The sequence below is a fragment of the Ursus americanus genome, chromosome X (assembly GCF_024610735.1).
Source record: "Ursus americanus isolate L20-20 chromosome X, mUrsAme1.1.p, whole genome shotgun sequence".
Classification (NCBI taxonomy): Eukaryota; Metazoa; Chordata; class Mammalia; order Carnivora; family Ursidae; genus Ursus; species Ursus americanus.
The window spans coordinates 64,246,578-64,270,988 of record NC_142164.1 but is presented as its reverse complement, the minus strand read 5'-3'; the positions used below and the strand labels follow the sequence as shown (position 1 = coordinate 64,270,988).

The 24,411-nt window shown below is 34.6% G+C and overlaps 1 protein-coding gene across 4 annotated transcripts in view; it reads left to right on the top strand.

Moving 5' to 3' along the window:
- Nucleotides 1-21,765, top strand: part of CHIC1 (cysteine rich hydrophobic domain 1) — a 61,568-nt gene extending 39,803 nt beyond the window's left edge. The window contains exons 4-6 of one of the 4 annotated variants that reach the window (XM_045788491.2): nucleotides 13,818-13,874; nucleotides 14,133-14,192; nucleotides 15,530-21,765. In XM_045788491.2, the coding sequence (XP_045644447.1) occupies nucleotides 13,818-13,874; nucleotides 14,133-14,192; nucleotides 15,530-15,580 (168 nt within the window). In that variant the 3' untranslated portion in view covers nucleotides 15,581-21,765. Of the gene's footprint in view, nucleotides 1-13,817; nucleotides 13,875-14,132; nucleotides 14,947-15,529 lie in introns of those variants that run through there. The other 3 variants (XM_045788492.2, XM_087860203.1, XM_045788490.2) reach the window with 3 other exon arrangements.
- The last annotated feature ends 2,646 nt before the right edge of the window (nucleotides 21,766-24,411 follow it).

Here is a 24,411-nt window from a genome sequence, read left to right as displayed (position 1 = left end):
AGACTTTCTGTTGCTTCATGTCCTTGTCAACATTTGGTGTTGACAGTATTTTGGATTTTGACCCTTCTAAGAAGTGTGTAGTGGTATCTGTTTTTTTTTTTTTAATTTGTAATTCCCTAAAGTTACATGATATTGAGCATCTTTCTATGTACTGATTTGTCATCTATATATCTTCTTTGAGATTTTTCTGCTTCAACATATGCCCATATCTTAATTGGGTTTCTGTTGTTTTATTGTGAAGTTTTAAACACTATTTATGTATTTTGGATACAAGTTATCAGATATTTGTTTTCAAAATATTTTCTTCCAATCTGTCTTGTCTTTTCATTCTCTTAACAGCATCTTTTGTAGAGTAGATGTTTTTAATTTTGATGAAGTCCAGCTTATCCATTTTTTCTTTATTCCTTTCATATAATATCTTTGTCTAGTTTTGGCACTAGGATAATACTGGTCTTATAGAATGAGTTAAGAAGTATTCCCTCTGCTTCTGTTTTGTGGAAGAGATTGTAAAGAATTGGTACAATTTCTTCTTTAAATGTTTGGTAGAATTCACCCATGAACCCACCTGGCCATGGGAGTTTCTATTTGGGGAGGTTATTAATTATTGATTCAGTTTCTTTAATAAATATAGGCCTATTCAAATTGTCTATTTCGCCTTGTGTGAGTTTTAGTAGATTGTATCTTTCAAGTAATTGGTCCATTTTATCTTGCTTATCAAATTCATGGGCATGGAGTTGTCAATAATATTCCTTTATTATCCTTTTAATATTCATGACATCATTAATGATAACCCATTTCATTTTATTAGTAACTTTTGTCTTTTTTTTTTTTTTCTTAGTTAACCTGGCTAGAAATTGACTATTTTTACTGATCTTTCAAAGAACCAGTTTTTAATTTTATTGATTTTCCCTGTTGAAGTCCTATTATCAATTTCACTGATTTGTGCTCTAATTTGTATTACCTCTTTCTTTTTACTTTGGATTTAATTTGTTCTTTTCCTCAAGTGCAAGCTTACATGATTGATTTTAGGTCTTCTTTTCTACTGTATACATTCAATGCTGCAAATTTCCCTCTAAGCACTGCTTTCATTGCATCCCACAAATTTTGATAAGTTGTTTTCATTTTCATTTAGTTTTAAATATTTTTAAGTTTCTCCTGAGAGTCCTTCTTGACCTATGTATTATTTAGAAATGTGCTGTTTAAACTAATGAATCATCGAACTTTACATCAGAAACCAAGGATGTACTGTATGGTGACTAACATAATATAATAAAAAAACATTAAAAAAAAAGAAATGTGCTGTTTAGCCACTCTGGAAAACAGCATGGAGGTTCCTCAAGAAGTTAAAAATAGAGCTACCCTACGACCCAGCAATTGCACTACTAGGTATTTACCCCAAAGATACAAATGTAATGATCCAAGGGAACACATGCACCCCAGTGTTTATAGCAGCAAGTCCACAATAGCCAAACTATGGAGGGATCCCAGATGTCCATCAACAGATGAATGGATAAAGAAGATGTGGGAAATGTACAATGGAATATTACTCAGCCATCAAAAAGGGTAGTGCAGGGGCGCCTGGGTGGCACAGCGGTTAAGCGTCTGCCTTCGGCTCAGGGCGTGATCCTGGCGTTATGGGATCGAGCCCCACATCAGGCTCCTCTGCTGTGAGCCTGCTGCTTCCTCTCCCACTCCCCCTGCTTGTGTTCCCTCTCTCGCTGGCTGTCTCTCTGTCTGTCGAATAAATAAATAAAATCTTTAAAAAAAAAAAAAGGGTAGTGCAGAGGATCATAGGGGAAGGTCGGGAAAACTGAATGGGAAGTAATCAGAGAGGGAGACAAACCATGAGAGACTCTTAACTATAGGAAAGAAACTGAGGGTTGCTGGAGGGGAGGAGGGTGGGGGCATAAGGTAACTGGGTGATGGGCATTAAGGAGGGCATGTGATGTGATGAGCACTGGGTGTTATATGCAACTGATGTATTACTCAATGTCTGAAACTAATGATGTAATATATGTTGGCTAATTGAATTTAAATTAAAAAAAAGAAATGTGCTTTTTAGCAACACCTGGGTGGCTCAGTCAGTTAAGCATCCAACTCTTGATGTTGGCTTAGATCATGATCTTGGGGTTGTAAGATCAAGCCCTGCATTGGGCTCCATGCTGGGTATGGAGCCTGCTTGGGATTCTCTTTCCCCCTCTGCCCAACCCCCTCTAAAAAAAAGAAATGTGCAGTTTAATCTCTCAAGTGTTTGGGAATTTTCCAGCTACCTTTCTGTTGTTGATATCTAGTTTAATTCCACTGTTGTCTGAGAGTATGCATTGTATGATTTCTCTTTTTTGAAATATGTTAAGATGTGTTTCAGGACCCAGAATGTGGTCTAGCTTGCTGAACATTCCATGTGAGCCTGAGAATGATATGTAGTTTGCTATTGTTTGATAAAGGAGTCTGTAGATGTCAATTATATCCAGCTGATCAATGGTGCTATTGAGTTTAGTTATGTCTTTACTGACGTTCTGCCTGCTTGATCTATTCATTATTGATAAAGGGCTGTTGTAGTCTCTAACTGTAAGAGTGGATTCCTTGGGGCTCCTGGGTGGCTCAGTCATTGAGCATCTGCCTTCAGTTCAGGTCATGATCCCAGGACCCTGGGATCAAGCCCCACGTCAGGCTCCCTGCTCAGTGGGAAGCCTGCTTCTCCCTCTCACACTCCCCCTGTTTGTGTTCCTTCTCCCACTGTCTCTCTCTGGGTCAAAGAAATAAAATCTTTTTTTTTTAAAGAGTGTATTCCTCTATTTCTCCTTGCAGTTCCATCAGTTTTTGCCTCACATAGTGTGATGGTCTTTTGATAATGCCCAAAAATTGACCTTTTATCATTGTGTAACACCCCTCTTTATATTTCATAATTTTCCCCACTCTGAAGTCTGCTTTGTCTGAAATTACTAAAGTAACTCCGGCTTTCCTTTGATTAGTGTTACTGTGGTATATTTTTCCCCCATCCCTTCACTTTTAGTTTCTATATGACTTTACATTTAAATTTATAGTGGGTTTCTTGTAGACAATGCATAGTTGAATCTTTTTTTTTTGATCCACTAGCAACCATTAATTAATGTATTTAAACCATTGATGTTTAAAGTGATTATTGATATAGTTGGATTAGTATTTACCATGTTCGTTAATGTTTTTTCTCCATCACTCTTGTTCTTTGTTCCTGTTTTTGTTTCTGTCTCCTAGTCTTTTTCTGTCTTGTCTGGTTTTAACTGAGTATTTTGTATGGTACCATTTTTTTATCTTCCCTTAGACTATCAATAATCCTACTTTTTAATCTTTCGGGGGGGGTTTCCAACTAAAGAGAGTTTGTAGTATGTATATAACCGATTCAAGACCACTTTCAAATAATACAATACCACTTCCCAGGTAGTGGAAGTACATTATTTACAGATTATTTCCAATTCCTCCTTCCCATCCCTTATAACATTGCTGCCATTTGTTTTACTTATCCATAAGCTATAATCATTGACTATATTGTTATTATTTTGAATAAATTATTACCTGCTAGATCAATTAAGAATAAGAGAAATCCCCCAATTTAACCCTCAAATGGGGAAGCATGAAAACTTTTACTAAAAAAACAAGAATAAATGAAATAAACCATTTTATTTACCTTCATTTTTTTCCTTCTCTAACCCTACTTGAAGATCTAAGTGTCTTAAATATAGCATTTTCCTTTTCTCTGAAGAACTTCTTTTAACATTACTTGCAAGACAGTTCTGTTGGTGACAAGTTCCCTCAATTTTTTATCTGAACAAGTCTGTATTTCTTTGCTGGGTGTGGAATTCCAGGTTGGGGATACTTTTAACACTTTAAATATTTCACTCCATTCTGTTCTTGTCTCGCATGGTTGCTAAAGAGAGGTCTGCTGTAACTCTTATTTTGCTCCTTTATAGGTAAGGAATTTTTCCCGCTGGCTTTGTTCAAGATTTTCCCTTGATTTTGTGCTGTTTAAATATGAGATTACAAGGTATAGATTTTTGAGTATCTTGTTTTGTACTCTTTGAGCTTCCTTAACCTATAGTTTGATGCCTTTCATTAATTTAAGGAAATTATCTTGTCACTATTACTTTAAATACTTCCTCTGTCCCTTTCCCTCTTTACCTTCTGGTATTCTATTATACATCTATTGCTCCTTTTATAATTGGCCCCTAGTTCTGGAATGTTCTATTTATTTTTCTTTTTTTTCCTTTTATTTTAGTCTTGAAAGTTTCTGTTGGTATATCTTCAATCTTCACTGATACTTACCTCAGCCATGTCCAGTCTGTTGATGAGCCCATCAAAGGCATTCTTTGTTATGGTATTTTGGCTTTCTACCATTTCCTTTTGATTTTTTCTTACAGTTGCCATTTCTCTGCTAACATTATCCATATCTGTTCTTTCATTTTGTCCACTTTTTGCATTACATGTGGCATATTAGTCTTGGTTGATGGATATTCCCAGTCTGATAATTTCAACATCTCTGCCATTTCTGTGTCTGGTTCTGAGGCTTGTGGTGTCTTTTAGTATGACTTCTACTTTTTGTTTAAAAGCCACACATACATACTAAGTAAAAGAAACTAAGGGAAATAGGCCTTCAAATAAGATTTTATGTTATCAGGCTAGACATTTGGCTGTATTTACTGTTTGCTGTAGTTGTCAGTGTTGTAGGCTAAACTTTACCCAGTGTCCTTTTTTTTTTGTCTGGCCTGGTTTCTTTAGATTTCCCTAGAGATTTCTTTTTTTGTTTTTTAATCTAACATAATTTATTTAACAAATTCCCTAGTGTAGGGGACTGTAAGTAAACTATCCTCACTTCCTGCCTGTTTTTATTTTTTTGTTTTTTGAAGTACAGTTGGCATACAATGTTTTATTAGTTTCAAGTGTACCACATAGTGATTCAGCAATTCTCTACATTGCACAATGCTTATTACCACAATAAGTATAGTCACCATCTGTCATCATACAAAGTTATTAAAATATTATTGACTGTATTCCCTATGCTATACTTTTCATCCATTTGACTTATTTATTTTGGATATTGTCTAAGATGCACAGTTCTTTCAGTTGTATTCCCATATTATAAGAAACCTTACTGATGTAGTGGTAAGGTGTTGGAAGACTTGGAAGTATTCTATGATTTGGCCTAAGATTTTTAGTGACTCTGTGTCCCTGAGCTGTGGCCTTCACAAATGCTTCCCAGTTTTTATTTCATTTTGTTTTACCCTTCAGGTGAGACAGGAAGGCTAGAGGGTACTGGAGTTGTGTCTTTCCCTTCCCCAAGATTGGTTAAGCTCTGGTGCAATAGTTTCTCTTAAGAGCAGTCTTTAAGAATAGAATGTTCTGGGCGTATGTTTTTTTTTTTTTTTTTTTTTTTTTTTTTTTTTAAAGATTTTATTTATTTATGTGACAGAGAGACAGCCAGCGAGAGAGGGAACACAGCAGGGGGAGTGGGAGAGGAAGAAGCAGGCTCCCAGCGGGGGAGCCTGATGTGGGACTCGATCCCGGATCGCCAGGATCACGCCCTGAGCCCAAGGCAGACGCTTTAACGACTGCGCTACCCAGGCGCCCCTGGGCGTATGTTTTTAAAGATTGATTGATTTGTCAAAGAGAGAGTGAGAGAGCACAAGCAGGGGGAACGGCAGGCAGAGGGAGAAGCAGGTTCCCCGCTGAGCAAGAAGCCTGATGCGGGACTCAATCCCAGGACCCTGGGATCATGACCTGAGCTGAAGGCAGACACTTAACTCACTGAGCCACCCAGGCATCCCTTATGGGCATATTTAAAAGCAGCTGTTCCTTCCCTTTCCCTACTGGAAGGATGAAGGCATTTTTTTCCAATCACTGTGAGAACCTGATAAGACTCCTGATAATAAAACTCAAAGTGTGGGAGTCTTCCCCAAGACTGGGCCTCTTTAGAATTTTTAACTCTCAAACTTGTCCCCACTGAGCTTCCAGCAATTCATCAAGTTCAGGTCCTGCTACCCTATGCCTGGTTCCTACAGAGTTTTCCTCTCCCATGTTTCTACCCTGGTAAATTGTGCTTATTTGTATACATCTGTGTATCTCTCCAGTCTTATGACCTCTCTTCTCTGATGAATCTAAGAGGAGTTGGTTTTCAGGTTGTTCTGGGGTTTTTTTTTTTCTTTTTGATATGTGGGCAGGAGAGATAACTTCCAAGCCTTTACATGCCTAAATGGATTACCTTCATTTTCTAAAGTTAATTTTGATGCATATGGGATTCTTGGTTGACATTTTTTTTCTTTCACCACTTTCAGTCTGTTATCCAACTGCCTTCTGCCCTACATTGTTTCTAATCAGAAGTCAACTATTTATCTTACTGTAGTTTCCTTGTAAGTAATAAGTCATTTCATCTTGCTGCTTTCATGATTTTCTATTTTTCTATTTTTCAACATTATATTATTATGTATCTGCTATGGATCTTCTTGTAGTTTATTTCTGCTTGGAGCTCTCGAGCTTCCTAGGTGTGTAGATAAATATTTTTCATTAAATTTAGAAGTTTTCACCATAATTTCATTAAATATTTCTTCTGTTTTGCTCTTGTCTTTTTGTAGTACTCCCTATATATATATATATATATATATATATATATATATATATATATATATATATATATATATATATATATATGGGTGCCCTTAATGATGTCTAACATTTCTCTGAGGCTGTTTTCATTTTCCTTCATTCTGGTTTTCTGTGCTTTGAGATTACATATTATCTTTTGATCTATCTTCAGGTTCACTGATCATTCTTCTAGCTCAAATCTACTTTGTGTTCTTTTATTTCAGTTTTGTACTCCTCAACTCCAGAATTCCATTTGATTCTTCTTAATAATTTCTATCTCCTAGTTGATATTCTCTACTTAATGAGCCATTGACCTCGTAATTTCATTTTTTAATTTCTGGTCATGGCATGGCATATTATATTCCTTTATTGTAAGAATCTTTATTCCTTTCTTGGTGCATATGTCCTCCTTGCTGTGCATATTTAAAGTTACTTCAAATTCATTTTTGCTTCTTTTTCAGGCTCTTATACTTTCATACCAAGATGTCTGCAGTCAGGCTATAATTTTTTGAAGTTCAGTTTTTTTTCATTTGAGGGTGGCGTCATCTATATCATAGAGAAATTCCTTTTATTTTGGCCAGCTAATGATATCCCTTCTTGGTTTCTACTGTGTTTACTGGATTTTTCTGAAAATGTGTTATAATGGTAAAATACACATAACAAAGTTTACCATTTTAAGCATACAGTGGCATTAATTACTTTCACAATGTTATATAAGCATTATCATTACCTATTTCCAAATCTTTCATTACCGTAACAGAAAATCTGTAGCCATTAAATAGTAACTCCTCATTCCCCTTCCCCTCAGACCCTGGTAACCTCTAATCTACTTTCTGTGTCTACAAATTTGCCTATCCTAGGATACTTCATATAAATAGGGCAATCCCATATTTGTCCTAGCACTATTTCACTTAGCTTGATGTCTTCAAGGTTCATCCATGTCATAGCATGTTTTACAACTTCATTCCTTTATATGGCTGAATAATAGTCCATTCTATGTATATTCCACATTGTTTATCTACTCATCATTTGATGGACACCTGAATTCTTTCCACCTTTTGTCTATTGTGAATAATCTGCATTTAACATTGCCATGTAAATATCTGTTCAAGTCCATACTTTCAGTTCTTTTGACAAGTATACCTAGGAGTAGAGTATGTAAGCATATGATAATTGTTTAGCTTTTTGAGAAACTGCCAAACCTTTCCATTGGAGCTGCACCATTTTATATTCCCATCAGTAATGCATAAGGATTCCAATTTCTGCAGCTCTTCACCAACATTAGCTCTTTTCCATCTCATTGATAATAGCCACTCTAATAGGTGTGAAGTGGTGTCTGTGGTTTTGCTTTGCATTTCTCTAATGACTTGTGTTAAGCATTTTTACATGTGCTGTTGGCCATCTCTAGTATTGGGTATTTTGCTCATTTTGCAGCCAAGTTGTTTATTTGTTGTTGAGTTGGGGGAGTTTTTTTTGTTTTTTTTGTTTTTTTAAGATTTTTATTTATTTATTTATTTAACAGAGACAGAGACAGCCAGCGAGAGAGGGAACACAAGCAGGGGGAGTGGGAGAGGAAGAAGCAGGCTCACAGCAGAGGAGCCTGATGTGGGGCTCGATCCCGGAACACCAGGATCACGCCCTGAGCCGAAGGCAGACGCCTAACCGCTGTGCCACCCAGGCGCCCCAAGTTGGGGGAGTTTTTATATATTCTGATATTTGCAAATATTTTCTTCCATTCTATAGATAATCTTTTCGCTCTCTTGATTGATAGTGTCATTTGATGCATAAAAGATGTTAATTTTGTGAGGTCCAATTAAACTATTTTCCCCTTTTTTGGCTATGCTTTCAGTTCAAGGGCCAAGAAATTATTGCAAAATCCAATGTCTTGAAGATTATCTCCAATGTTTTCTTCACAGACTTTTATAGTTTTCACTCTTTTGTTTGTTCTTTGATCCATTTTGAATTAATTTTTGTATATGATGTAAGTTTAGGGTCCAACTTAATCCCTTTGCATGTGGATATCCAGTTTTCCTGGTAGCATTTATTGAAGACTGTTCCTTTTCCCCATTGAATGGTTGCCACTCTTGTTGAAAAACAGTTGACCATATACATACAAAGGTTTATTTCTGGGCACTATTCTATTCCGTTGGTCTATATGTCTTTATTCCAGTACCTTTTTTTTTTTTTTTGGTTACTGTTGCTTTGTAATAAGTTATGAAATCAGATGTGAGTCCTTCATATTTGTTCTTCATTTTCAAGATTGCTGCCTAATAGTGATCTCTTGATTCCATATGAATTTTAGGATGTTTTTCTATTTCTACAAAAAAGTCACTGGGATTCTGATAAGGATTGCATTGAATCTGTATATCATTTTGGATAATATTGTCATCTTAGCAATATTAAGTCTTCTAGTCCATGAATGCCGGATGTCTTTACATTTATTTAGGTCTTTAAATTCTTTTAGCAATGTTTTGTAGTTTTCTGTCTACACATCTTTCACCTCTTTGCTTAAGTTTATTATTAAGTATTTTATTCTTTTTGGTGCTATTGTAAATGAAATTATTTTCTTAATTTCTTTTTTGAATTGTTTACTATTATCATACAGAAATGCAACTGAATTTTGGGGGCAACTGGGTGGCTCAGTTGGTTAAGCACCTGTCTTCAGCTTGGGTCATGATCACAGGGTTCTGGGATCAAGCCCCAAATTAGGCTCCTTGCTCAGGGAGGAGTCTGCTTCTCCCTCTCCTTCTGCCTTTCCCCCTGGCTCATTCCCCCGCCCACTCTAAATAAATAAAATTGTAAAAAAAATAGAAATGCAACTGAATTTTGCATGTTGATTTCGTACCCTGAAACACTGCTGAATTTGTTAACTTTAACAGATTCTTTCATACATTCTTTTGGGTTTTCTACACATAAGATAATATCACCTGCAAACAGATAATTTTGCTTCTTCCTTTTTAATTTAGATGCCTTTATTGCTTTTCTTGCCTAACTGGCCTGTCTAGAATTTCCAGTAATGTATTCAATAGAAGTGGCAAATGTGGGCATCATTTTCTTTTTTCCTGTCTTAGAGGAAAAGCTTTTGGTTTTTGGTATAATTTTATGATTTATGATTTTTTTTCTTATTTGGTATGATATTAGCTGTGGATTTTTTTGCCCAGAGCCATGGAGGGTAGGATCTGCTAATATTCACCATTTGTCAAATCTACCCAGAATATGTCTGCCCTAGGATCTGAGAAGATGGGAACTGCCACTCAGTTGTCAAGCCAAGTATATCAGCTTTCCCACAATACAGCTATGTGCCAGAAAGGGTGACTACTCTTCACTAACTGTTTTGCCTATTTTGCAGAAGTTAGCAAGAGGGAAATGGATGCTGCCCTTACCCAGGAAAGCAGTTCCATTCCAGGTAGCTGGGAGCTATGGGGAACCACCCGCCACACAGCTCCCAAGCTTGTTAAAATAGTTCTTCTACAAGGTATAGCAATGGCGATATGGGTGTATTGCCTAGCTTCATTATCAAGGCCTCCCAATGTTCTTAGCTATTGTCCATAACTTTGTTGAATAAATACTTCTCAATCTGTTATAATCCCTTTGATCAATCTCTGGAACATTTGGTTGAGTATCCTTGCTAATACTTGATCAATTTAATTGTTATCTCTACAAGGAAGAGATTTCTCTAAGGTCCTCACATGGCCATTTTGGAAGGGCTCTCACTTTCTTGATGGTATCTTTCACACACAAAAATTTTTAATTTTGATTAGGTCATATTTATCACTTTTAAATTTTTCTTGCTTGTACTTTTTGCATCATATCTAAGATGGCTTTGCCTAACTCAAGATCACAAAGATTTACTCCTACATTTTCTTATAGTTGTTTTAAAATTTCACCTCTTAAGGTTAGGCCTTTGATCCATTTTGAGTTAATTTTTGTGCATGGTGTAAGATAGGTAGTGTCTGAGTTCATAATTTTTCTTTTGGATATCCAATTGTCCCAGCACCATTGTTGTAAATGCTATTCCATGAGTCTTCTGATTCACGAACATAAGATATCTCTCCATTTATTTACCTCTTCTTTAATGTATTTTAGCAGTGTTTTTTTAGTTTTCACTTTACAAGTCTTCTACTTCTTTTGTTAAATTTATTTCTAAATATTTTCTTAATTCTATTGTAAATGGTCTGTTACTTTCATTTTCAGATTGTTCATTACTAGTGTATACAAATACAATTGATTTTTATAGGTTGAGCCTTGTATTATTTTTCTATATAGTGTAACAAATTTAATGGTTTTTTTTTAAGATTTTATTTATTTATTTGACAGAGAGAGAGACAGCCAGTGAGAAAGGGAACACAAGCAGGGGGAGTGGGAGAGGAAGAAGCAGGCTCCCAGCAGAGGAGCCTGACGTGGGGCTCTATCCCAGACTGCTGGGATCACGCCCCGAGCCGAAGGCAGACGCTTAACGACTGCGCCACCCAGGCACCCCACAAATTTAATGGTTTAAAACAATAACTTTTATTATTTCACGGTCAGAAGTCTGGGCATGGCTCAATTGGGTTCTCATATTAGGATCTCACAAGGCCAAAATCAAGGTGCTGGTAGGGCTGTCTGTATTCCTTTCAAGAGATTCAGGGAAAGAATTTGCTTCCAAACTCTGTCAGATTTTTGCAGAAATCATTTCCTTCTTATTCTTTCTATGTGGCCCTTTCTGTCTTGAAGCTAGCAATGGTGGTTTGAGTTCTTCTTTTGCTTCAGATCCCTCTGACTGTCCTTCCATCTGCCAGAAAAAGTGCTGTACTTTTAAAGGCCCTTGAGATTACATTGGGTTCACCACAGTAATCCAGGATAATCTCCCCCCATTTTAAAGCCAAATAATTAGTAACTTTAATTATATCTGCAACATTCCTTTTGCAATGTAATGTAACATATTCACAGGTGTAACTCCAGGAAGTGAAGATCATGGGAGCCAGAATTCTACCCACCAAAATCTTGTTTCCTGCAAACTTGCTGAACTTATTTTAGTAATGTTTTAGTGGATTTGTAACCTAATAACTAAAGTGAGTTCACACCTTGTTAAGTTACAGATAGAGACTACATCAGGTGGAGTTGTCACACAGAACTTTACTTCAACAGATAAGGAAATCATGGGGAATAACTTCCAAAAGCCATGACTCCTGAGTGGGGGTAAATTGATTTCTTTTATTTAGGGATAGGATGAATATTCAGAAAAGGGGGGAGGGATTTGTCATTGCATGTAGAGGTATAAGGTCATATACATGTATTTAGGAATACATGTATTAGGCCTGTACATGCCTTGTATGTTATGCTAATGAGGTTTGTATTCCTCCTTGGACAGATATTATAATGAGGTAGAAGTTACTGTCAGACACTCCATGGTCGATCTGCACAGATGTGAGCCCGTCGTCAAGCTCAAACTGGTCTAAGCCTACCCTAGCTCTTCCTGTTGTTTGCCTCTAAAAGATAAGGTTAACATTCTTGTGAAGAAGGGGTAGTCTGTGAGGGTTTTGCTGGGGACATTTTTAACCTCATTAACCCTATGGATCTTGGTTTCAGATTCCTTAGGGTTTTCTCTCTGAAAGATCATGTCTGCAAATGAAAACAGTTTCACTTTTTCATTTCCAGTCTGGATGCCTTTTATTTCTTATTTTTGTCTAATTGCCCACACTATTCTTTCTAGTACAATGTTAAGTAAAAGTAGTGGGAGGAGACATTCTTGTCTTTTTTCTGATCTTAAGAGGAAAACGGTCTCTCTTCATTAAGTATATTAGCTGTAGTTTTTTCATAGATGACCTTTATCAGGTTGAGGGAGTTCACATTTATTCCTAGTTTTTAAAGGATTTTTATCATGAATGGATATTGGATTTTGTCCAAGGCTTTTTCTAAATCTATGAAGATGATCATGTCATTTTTGTCCTTTATTCTATTAATATAACGTATTATAGCAATTAATTTTTGTGTTCCTCAGATAAGTTCCACTTGATAATGATGTATAATCTTTTTCATATGTTGTTAGATTCAGTTTGCTAGTATTTTGTTGAGTTTGTGCTTATATTCACGGTATTATTTCTTCTGTAACTGTTTGGTAGTACTCATCATTGAAACCATCTAGGCCTGAGTTTTTCTTTGGGAAAAGATTTATAATTACTTAATTCAGTCTCTTTGTTACCCATCTGATTTTGTTTAGAGATTCTATCAAGTACAGTAACCCCACGGTATACTCTAGCTGGCATTGTTGCTGTTCTTGCCCACTGTGAATGAGCTGAATACAATCGCCATTGATTGTTAACTTACATAGTTAAACAAATAGAATAGTTTCTTATGTTGGTGCTTTGGAAGTCATTTCAGATATGGGTTTGTAAATCATTCAGTTTTGAGGAGTAGTTTTAAAATTTAACAATGCCTTCTTTATCAGAAACCTAATAAAACTCTTCCAAATAAGAGTTGAAAATGCATAGTAATCTTTTATTTTAATTTTTTGAAGGTTCTGCAAACTTTTCTTCCTCTCTACAAAATATGTGCACTCCAATGGAGAAATTCAGTCTCTGCTCCCTTGTTTAGGACAATGCTGCTTCTCATTAATTTAATATTTTTTCCTCTAAATAAAGTTTTCTGATTAGCTGTTTTTAGTATGTTCTTTTCAGTGAAAATTCTGATATATGTTGGCTTGCTTTATTCAACTTGTAGACCTCAAGTGACTACTATATGCCAGGCATTTGTGCTAGGAGCTCTTATAGGAAGACTTTCTGTGAGGAGTCAGATTAACTTGGCATATTACATGTATATTGAAAAAGTAACCCTATGAAAAGATATGTGAAAGTCAAGATTAGGTCCATAGGTGAACTACTAGCTGTATCGGTAATGATTTCACAGTAGTCCAGTGAATGGACTCACAGCACAGAATAATTTGTACATATTTCATTTTGAAAAGCATATATTAAAATCCCATATACATGGGTGTGGGTGTGTGAAGAGGGAAAGAGAGATCTTATAATAACAGTATAATAATTGCTCAAAATACTACTCCCCTTTTGGCAATTTCTGTCAGTCACATTGCCTTTTTTCTGATTTCTAATGGAAAAACAAGAAGAGAAAATAATTGGATTTTACAGACAAGCAGAAAAATATAGATACATATAGTTTACAAAGTTCTTCAGTTCATCTTGTAACAAAGTCTTGATTCTTCCTCTTAGACCAGAAGATCAATTCAGAAGTTATTAGAATGGGAAAATAACAGATTATATCACAAGGTAAGAAAGTTTAGGCAAATAAGTGCCCCACTTATATATTTGCATTATTAAATTGAAAAAACAGGAATTTTTCAGGCCACGAAAAAATGGATTAGAGAATTAATATTCGATTTTAATGTATATTCTTTACAAAGTTATTTTTAAATGCTATTTTATGTATCTTACGCTTATTCCTGGATGGTTCTCAGTGATGTATTCAAATGTTATAGGTAATAATTAATAAAATTGATGTCAAAATTCTTAACTGTACTTTCTTAGCTTGCTTTGCACTGGAAGTTGACTAAAAGGAAATGCGAAACTAGCAATATGATGGAGTATGTAAGTATGCAGTTGTTTGTAGCTCCTTTTTTTGGATTCCATTCTCAATGTTACATCTTACTGTGCTTATCATTTGTCAGTTCTTCTTTCTACATTTTTTCTCCTGAGCCTAGACTTCTGTCAGTTGGAACATAGAGGTTTCCTTCCATCTTCCTTAGATTTGTAGCCAACATAAAATATCTTGAAAGCTAGTAATTACTTAGATCTGAGAAAAATCTCAGCTAGTATGCTGCAATGAAAACATCGCACAGTCTTAATCTTCTTTTCACATAGGTGCAGACCATCACATATGGTAATGAGCACAGCTGCTGTTGAACAAAATATTTCTAAATATGATCTTGACAAAACTTGCATAAAACAGGAATTGACTTCTGAATTCTGAATTCATGTTCCGGCTTTTTGTCTTAGCTAACGCTTAATTTTCAATAAAGAAATGATAAGCTCTATTTCTTTTTTACTGAAAGTTATGCAATCTTAATCACAAAACACAAATTTACTTGTAACCAAAGTGATAACTTCAGCTTCGTAAACATTCAGAAGAATATGAAATTTATCTAAACTTCAAGTTGCTGACATATATATATTTACTATATAAACATTCCATTTTCATATCATAAATAAGGATTATTATGTTATTTTTCTCCACTTTGATTAGCTAGGGAAAAAATGTGCAAATGACCACAAATGTAAAATCCACTATAGATAAAACCTTATATAAAGTATCATAAATTCACATGTTAAATTTATAAATAAAATATTAAATATAAATTTAGTATGTACATTTATATAAGTTTATAAATATCTTAGGTTTTTATTATTATAGTTCCAGCTTTTAATTAAAATGTTTTAATCAGTCCATTTGTATGTTTCATAATTTTTTACAAACAACTTGTAAAAGATAGTAATAACCAATATCAGCTGCTTTAACTGGAAAATATGTAGATGTAATATAGATAAAAGTATTTTTCTAACCTGTATAACACAGTTTTAATCCCTTCTACTTTGTCAAAAAAAAAAAAAGGTGGGGAAGAGGAGGTGTAGATGGAGATAGTAATGTAAGAGGGTTTGCTTTTCTGCACCTAAACAATTATTATAAATTAGGTCATAGAGACTGTTAGCTACAATAAGTAGTTATGTTTGCCAATTTGATTCAATTGCCAATCTAATGATAACTTAGAGTAAATTCTTTCATAACTGTTTTATATATTTCACTTACTTTATACTAGAGGACCAAAGTACAGTCCTGTGAAAAATGATTATAGACTTCCTGGGTTATATATATTCTAGTAAATGAAAATTATTTTGTCAATATATTCTTGTTTGTTTTTATTTTACAGGTAATACTAATAGAATTCTTACCAAAATATCCCATATTCCGACCTGACTGAGGAATTTTATTCAGTCACTTCTGTGTTACTTGTCATTTCCTACCCTTAGTGCCTTGTAGATGATTTTGGAATGAAGATGGTCTCCTTTGCTGTGTTCAACTTATTCTTTATTTCTTCTTATTATTATTCTTTAGAATATTCTCCTTACTCTTTATTTGTGTTGGTTTAAGAAGAAAATTTGCACATCTTTTTTTTTTGTTAAATGAGGCTTGTGTTTTGCACTCTCAATTTTTAAATAAATACACACACAGACGTATATGTATATATATAGTTGCCACTAAAGATAAAACATCAGTGCCGGTGTTTAAAAAACAAAAACAAAAATTTGTTCTGAGCATGCTGCCTTATAATTTTCATATTCACTGTTTCTAAATATGCATCATTTTTCTAGGCTACTTAATGCTCTGTAATCCCTTACTGGACATAAGTAAATAAGCTTTTGGTAGCTTTTAGAAATGGTTTTACTCTTACTTGCTTTTAAAGGACATGCAATTAATAGCACTGGTTTTGTCCTGCACTTTGCTAAATTATCACTTATGTTAGTGGATAAAATATTTAAACTCTTTAAAAGACTTGTAAATATTGTCTCTTTGCATAACATAAAATGTGATATGCCATGGTTTACAGAATGTAATATTACTCTTACTGTATTGCCAACAAATCTGCATAGATTTTAATATGAATGAAGTTTGCAAGCATCCTTTTGAATGTATAGACTGTTAACATGCTGTTTTATGGCAGAGCCATAATGAGTTTGTTAAAAATTTCAGGTGTAGGGCGGGATTGCCCTTTGTAATGAGTGGATTAAAATCGAAATCATTTTCTGAGATATTCTGCATTGCACCTGAAACCAAGAACCTTAGTTTTTCCATTTAATTCAGTAATTCTCATTTTGTCCTCCATTTCCACCCCCCAAAAAATTCATTTGACATCTGACACATTTCACAGCTTCACTATCCTTATTTATTTCCCTTTATGTATCCTTTCCCTCATTTGAAAATACACACAATTATGATCTTTAAGGAGTGTTTCAAGATTTCAGATGTCTTGGGAGGTGTCTAGATCCTCATGAAAGCCACTGCTAATCCCTTTTTGGAGTTCTGATATTCTGCTTTGGGAAGGAGAGAGCGCTATAATTGAGAAGTTGTACCTAAAGAATATATAGTGGCTGATTCATAATCGATAAAAAAATTCTTTACTTTTTGAGGATCTTTTTTAAACATTTGAATATTAATGAGGAAAGACAAGTACTTAGACAAAAGTATTTTAATTTATAAATTCACCACACATGTAGCCTTTTCATTTATATGTACCTATTTTTCTTTTTCTCTTCACGAGTAAGATGAGTGAGAATACCACACTTAGTTTGAATTTTTAACATAATTATAAAGCTTTATGTTGTGTTAATTCAACTGCAAATGTATGCCTGTATGTAGGCATTATTTGTAATTCCTATGCTAGAAATAAATTAAAAGAATCTGAGAGTCAATAATATCCTATTTGTCATCTTACTCTTACTACTTTAAGTAAAAATTTTTTAGACAAGCATTTATCCCAGTGAAGAGAACAGTAATTTCTTCATACAAAGTCAAGTATTTTAAAGTCACTTTTAAAATTTATGCCTAATTTGAAATCCATAGTCCTGGACCAGTAAAAGAAGAGGGAAAAAGAGACACTATTTGATATACGACTATAATCGTTTGCACACTTTTCCACCTCTCTCTGTAGAGTCCCATTACCCATGCCACCAAGCCACCCGGAATCTCTAACTTTTAAATGTGTGCCTGCAAATACCATTTGTCTGTCTGCTGCAAAAATATGTATTTTTATAGACAAGGTGGAAACCTCTGAAAATGCATACCAAATGTCTTGTTTTATAGCTAAGGTCAGGGAAAAATTGTATCTGTGGTTTATGCTCCAGCTAATATCATCAGGTTTATGCTTCAAACTGTGACTGTTTAATACCAAAATTGATTTCCAGAATAATACAAAATTTCTAAATTATCAAGGATAGAATAATTTTAAGTGTCAATCCTTAAAATCTCATTTTTTTTCTGTATATTTAGAATTTGGCCATGTATATTTAGAATTTGGGCATAGTAACTTTTTCTGCCATGTATAAATCACACTTGGTTTTGCTCAAAGAATGGCAAGAAGTGGTGAATTGTTTCCATGAAACAAATACTGAGACAGAAATAGAGTGCATCTGAAAGTGACAGATTATAACTTAAGTTACAGTAGTATTTGTCATAAAAATCATTTGCCACCATTCGTAAACTTAATTTAAAAACCTGCTCTAATTGCTTTTAAATTTATTATTTTATTGTTTATTATGCTGACTGACTCATCTTATTTTCTTGAACTACTCAGATAATACCTAATTTTCTTTTTTTTTTCTTTCTTATATGACTGCTTTTTTAAACTATTTTCCTATGTAAGGGGCTAATTAGCAGTTGGGTATTTTGGAGTGCTTTGGAGGGGGTGTTTTCTTTTCAATGAAATTGGCTGCAGTGAATGATGAAATGACAAAGCACACTGTGTGGTCATTAATTCCTCACCCCATTGACCTTTTTGTTCTTTTATCCTTAGGATAGAATATACTTGGATATTTCTATCAAGTTAGAATATTTTTATGAAAGCTGTTTTTAGGTTGAACAAAGTAATTCTGAATTTCTTTGTTACATGATATTCTTTTATGAATAACATGTATGTGCCAAAGTACATAAATTTCACAAAGCTTTGAAGTTACAAGTTAAAACTGTTCCTTCTCTAACTTTCCGTTACACATCTCCATCCCCAGTGCCCCTTTAAACACCTAAATTACGTATACAATGAAATCAAGGCCTAACCTTTTTCAACTATTTTTTGTTCCCTCCTACCCACGTGAAAGAGATCATTGTAGTCAAACATTAGAAGTAGATGGAGAAGTGCCTTGTCTGTTTTGACAAACATAACATTTTACTTTAAAGGAAACAGAATGGATGAATTGACAGATCATTAGATTTAAAACCATCCTTTTCAAGTATAAGAATGTTTCATTAGCATATTATATTTCTTCTATTTATTTAAAGCCTGTTTCCTTGTTTTCTCCCAATCATAGATGTTAGTGATAAAATATTACAGAACAGGACTATCAATCACTTACACAACTGTTAGAATTCTAATGCTAGTGAATATGTAATTTAACATGATTCTGGAAGAACAGTGGTCTTTGAAGCCCTACCAAAACCCACTTAAGTATTTAATGTACATACTATTTATATTATTATGATCTATAAACACTAATATGTGATCAATTAATCTGTATTAACATTTAGCACTCTATCATTTTTAATGAAATTTATTCTCATTTTTTCATAATTTGAATGAAGTTCCGTGTTCCATAACATTTGTAAGGCTTAAAACAAGTAGGGTTTTTCCAAATGTATTGGGAGTTTTCAAAAATTATTAGCATTTTAATTTTATTTACAAATAAACCAACACTTAAAATCAAACCTCACTATTTGAATGTAAAGCCCCAAACAATATTTCATCAGAATTAACTATGTTGATCTAGGAGGATATAGAAATTTTATACACTCATTTAATTGTAACAGTTTCACATATGGAAACATATTTTGCTAATTTGATTATAACATGCCCAAATTCATTGAAGTTAAGTCCTCTTATGCCTATAAAATTCTGCTTTAAAAAATTCATTTTGCAACAATTGTCCAATTGTTCGGGTTCCTTTAAATGGTGAACTATTGGGAAATTTTCCACAGAAAAGGAATAGATTTTATTAATAATACTTGTTCATGTAACATGAGACTAAAAAAAGAAAGGATATGTATATCCTTATCTTGCCCCAAATTTCTCTTTTTGATTCTGAGCCTTTTCATTTTGATGATGGCAACCTGAGAATATATTCCATTTTCTGTGGACTTTGTCAGATTCTTACTATATGAGGAATTGATCTAATAAAATGGGCTTTAGGCAAGTCACTTAAATTACATGTCAGTCTCTTCATCTATAAAATCATGGGGTTGAACCTAGAGCTGGACAGAAAATTAGAGATAAACTAAGATTCTGTGATTCTAGGAATCCTTAGGAAATTTTTACTCTACAGAATCCCAGAATGATTTTTCTCAGATCTACTACCCTTGGTGGAAAATCTCACAGTGCCTTGCACAGTAAATGTTTGATTTGCCAACTGGCTCCTAGCTGTTGTGCGTTCATGTCACACAGACTCAAAGAACCTGATATCTGCTAGACCTCAGCCCCTCTATGGTAATAAGAATAAATTTAGTTTCCCTAGAAACTAAAGACTAAGATATGTGGGCTTTGCATATGTGGAATCTGACTATGCATTTGGTATCTAGGCAAGATTATAACTGTGACAACAATGGAGTTATGGGAGGACCCACTTTGACATAGATGTGAAAAGTTTTCATATCCTATCCAATATCTGCTTCAGTGTCTTACTAGGTTCCATATCCTCAAAAAGATCTGTTGGAACAAATTGATATTAGATGGAAGGAAAAGTGGTATGAAATTCAAACCCAAATCACTTCTGGTTTAATTCTTAGCTCTGCTGCTTAATTCCTCTGTACCTCATGTCCTCATTGTGGAAGTGGGGACAATAAGCTGGACCTACCTCACAGGGGAATTGAGGATTTTTTTCATATATTAATGTGCTTTTGAAGTTGACTGAAAGATATACTGGATATCATAATTTTGTAATTTCTAAATAGATTCCTTTAAGTCTGTGTTGTTATGTTTTCTTTCTCAGTCAAACCCTACAGAATGAGGGTTGCAGTTAATCTATTTTATCAGTAGTAAATTTGGTTATTAATCCCCTATATATTAACATGAGTAATTGTGTTATGTTAATACTTGACATAGGGAGGAAAAGCAGCTGGTTGTAAACCAGTGGTTCCCAGCTTGGGACAGATAAAGATAGCAGTGGGGGCATCCTTGAAACTTTTTTTTAATATTTCAAAAAAATACTAGAAATCATACATTTACCCATATTTCTGCCACATAAGCCAACTAGACATTGAATTTCCATGCATTTTGCTTATATTTTTTCAATCCTGCCTAACATAACACTGGTTATCCACTGATCAGAAGCTGTGAATGACAGTTCTGCTTTTGGTTAATAAAAGAATGAAAAAGCCTATTATTACATGCAGTTTAGTAAATAAAATTCTTCAAAACATGGGGAAGGAATAATAAAGGGATCCTTTTGGTGAAAATGTTGGAAGCCACTTTTATAAAGGAACTAAGATTATTTGACCCTCTCCACAAGTTACTTACCCAGTCCCTAAATAATGAAATGCTAGGGTGTGTGTGTGTGTGTGTGTGTGTGTGTGTGTGTGTGTGTGTGTGTGTTGGCTAGATTGGGCTATATAACTTCAGGTTAGAATTTGCCTTCTGTTCTCTTCTGTTTCAGGATAACTGAGTTAATTTATTTGAGTGTGTATTTGTAAATTATATATATACACATGGGATTGCAAAGGTGGAAAGTGTTGTATGTTCTAGCATTGGAGTAAATATCAACTTCCGAGTCTCAAAGTAGTTCTTTGAGTAGTGTATAAACTCATTATGAGTCTAGGCAATAATTTCTCAAATGTCCCTTTTATTCCTGCTTATTTTGTTGCTTTTATCTTGGCTTAATTTTCTTAATTTTCCATTTTTCTAGTAAGCAAATAGTGTAAAATTATTTTAATGCCTAAACTTTGACCAAATTACAAATGTTTGAAATTATATAATCTACAAGCTAGTTTGCCCTACTTGACTAACCACATACAAATATGAATCTCAGCTGCAAAAACAGGAAATGCTGGTAGCTGGAAAATGGGCATTGATCAAAACATCTGTTTGAAAAGCCTAGGATTTCTACTTTTTGGCAGAGGATTCCTATTGGGACAGCTTTACCAGAAAAGAATAAAAGTGGATATGTCCATTCAAACCAAGAACATTCGTGCATCTTGTATTGTTACATAGCCTGTGGAATGATTTTATTTTTCTCCCAAGTTTGAGAGTGACTCCCCTGAAAGAACTCAACCTATATACAGCTGTGCCAAAATGAAGGACACCTGCCTCTCTGAAACTTTCACTGCTGCTTCTGTTGTTCACTTGTCAGATATAAAATTTTATTATCTCAGGATGCAAAATTACAATAAAGTGCAAATCTGTGTTAATGAATTGTGTGTTCTTTGGTCCATCTTCCTTTCTTCCTTCTCTTCCCTGTTTTCATCATTCTAAGGTAGTTACTTAAGGCTTCCTTTTAAAAATTCTATTTTGCATATTGCCTCTTCGTGCATTTGCAAATATTATGTCTGATCCCATAATTCATGCTATATATTGGCTTTGGGGGCCTTTGTGGTGCCCATTGTTTGATATTTGCCTAAGTAGGAATTTGTTTCTAAACTACTTTTCATGCCTACCTGTGAACTATAAAATTAAAAGTAAAAAGTGGCGTTCCACCTTCATAAGCATAATTTTTTAGTGAAAGAAATGTTGAAATGTGAAGGTACTTGGCACAAGTTTTGCCTCTCTTGTCAACAGTTTGTCATAAAAAAAATTCAAGCGTTAACATCGTCTACTTGATTTACTACTCAAGCTGATTAGCATGCAGTATTAGATTTTTTAAACTTATGCCAAACTTTTGCAAATTCAGCAAAGCAAGAAAATGTAACATAACAAGAAAAACTTAATGTTTCCCATAATCTTTGATAATTATAGTAGGTATTTTTTTAAAAGACTTTACATTTTGAACTGTTAAAGCAGAGATGACCGGGGCACCTGGGTGGCTCACTCCGGTAAGTGTCTGCCTTCAGCTCAGATCATGATCCCAGGACCCTGGGATCGAGCCCCACATCAGTCTCCCTGCTCACCAGAGAGCCTGCTTCTCCCTCTCCCTCTGCTGCCCCCCACCCCCACTTGTGTTCTCTCTCAAATAAATAAAATCTTAAAAAAAAAAAAAAAAGCAGAGATGAGAGACTTAAACCTATAGGGAAGTTTCATGTTTTGTTTAAAGAAATGTTTTTTGAAACTTTACTATATGGATGAGCAAAAATCTGTACTTTTTATTGATAACTACGTGTGGAGTAGGATGTGCTATGTGGAAAATACTTTTTATGTTACATTTTCTAATACTGAGGGCTGAAGCCACATGCTTTATCTGTCATTAAATAATATTTAACACAGTATTGGATATTTACTTACCTAAATGTAGGAAATTCTCTGGGGGATACTAGAATTCTCCAGTTGTAATTACCATAAATCTGAATTGTGATCCCTGTTCTGTCTCCTGAGTGACTTCTAGCAAAAATCAGGACACTCAGCTTGATTTTATACATCATCCCCGGGTAGGAGGTTGAGTTAGATCAAGGTTGCAAACTAAGATATAGCCACTCCTCCAACAGACATGTCTTTTTGACTTGCAGAATTTTTTTCACACATTTTGAATTAGTTGCCAGCACTTAAAATTAAGAGCCTTCACATAGAAATCCAGATTTCTGGCTTCTTTTGAGAAATTTCATATGTGAGCAATTAACTAGAGCTGAGTAGCAGCCAGCCCCTTTTAGAGGGAGCATTTACTGTGTTTTGCCATGGTCATTACTATTTTCTCTTGTCTCCCTGAAACTCAGGTTATTTTGTTATGATATAGATAGAAAGCAAAATATTTCTTGAATCCATGTCTCTTTCAAAATTGAGGAAAAAATACTAACCATGATAGCTACATATACTCTTTTTCAAAAAATGGTGTGGGAGGGGGTGGAGAGAGTGTTTTGGGCTTTCGGTGTTGGTTTTTTTGGTGGAGGGGAACTGTTTTCTTACAAATGACCACTGATTTCATAATTCCTGAGCCAGACGATCTCTAAAGCCCCATTTAATTCTGACATTTTAAGTTTCCATGAGATGATTCTATAACACTGTATTTCAAATTGTTATGCCTTTGAAGGTCTGTGTATGATAAGTGGATAGTGTTTACGAAACTGGTCAGGCTTCCAAATAGAATAGTGGCATCAAAGACCACCTATGAAACACAGCCACAAGCAGGGCTTTTTAGAACTTTATTTTAGAACTAAACTTTTAGTTGTTTAACAAAGGTTTAGTCAAACACCCAGAGCAGCACCTACCTTGTTATATCCCAAGGGTAATACTGCCCAAAGTGACACTACCATGATAAGAATTCTAGGTAGGAATCTGTAAAACCTATCCTATATTTTGTTATTTACATAGGACTACTGATTGTTTCTCTTTCTTTATATATTGAGCCAAGATGATATTGATCAAAAAGAAAATTTAGGGGACACCTGGATGTCTCAGTCAGTTAAGCATCTACCTTTGACTCAGGTCATGACCCAGGGTCCTGGGATGGAGTCCCTTATCAGGCTTCTTGCTCAGCAGGGAGCCTGCTTCTCCCTCTACCTGCCTCTCCCCCTGCTTGTGCTCTGTCTCTTTCTGACAAATAAATAAAATCTTTTTAGAAACAAATAAAATTTAAACTTATTTCAAAAGTAGGCTGTTCATTATTTTTTCCTTCTGTAAAAAATACCAAAAAAATAGGTTATTATTTCACTCGTGTGGAATCAAAAAAAATGAATAAATAAAAACAATCAGACCTAAAATACAGAGGACAAACTGATGGTTGACAGAGGGAAGGGGTTTGGGGGAGTGGGCAAAATGTGTGAAGGAGAGTGGGAGATACAGGCTTCCAGTTACGGAATGAACAAGTCACTAGAATAAAAGGCACAACATAGGGAATTTAGCCAATAATACTGTAATAGCATTGTATGGTGACAGATGGTAGATACACTTGTGGTAAACATAGCATAACA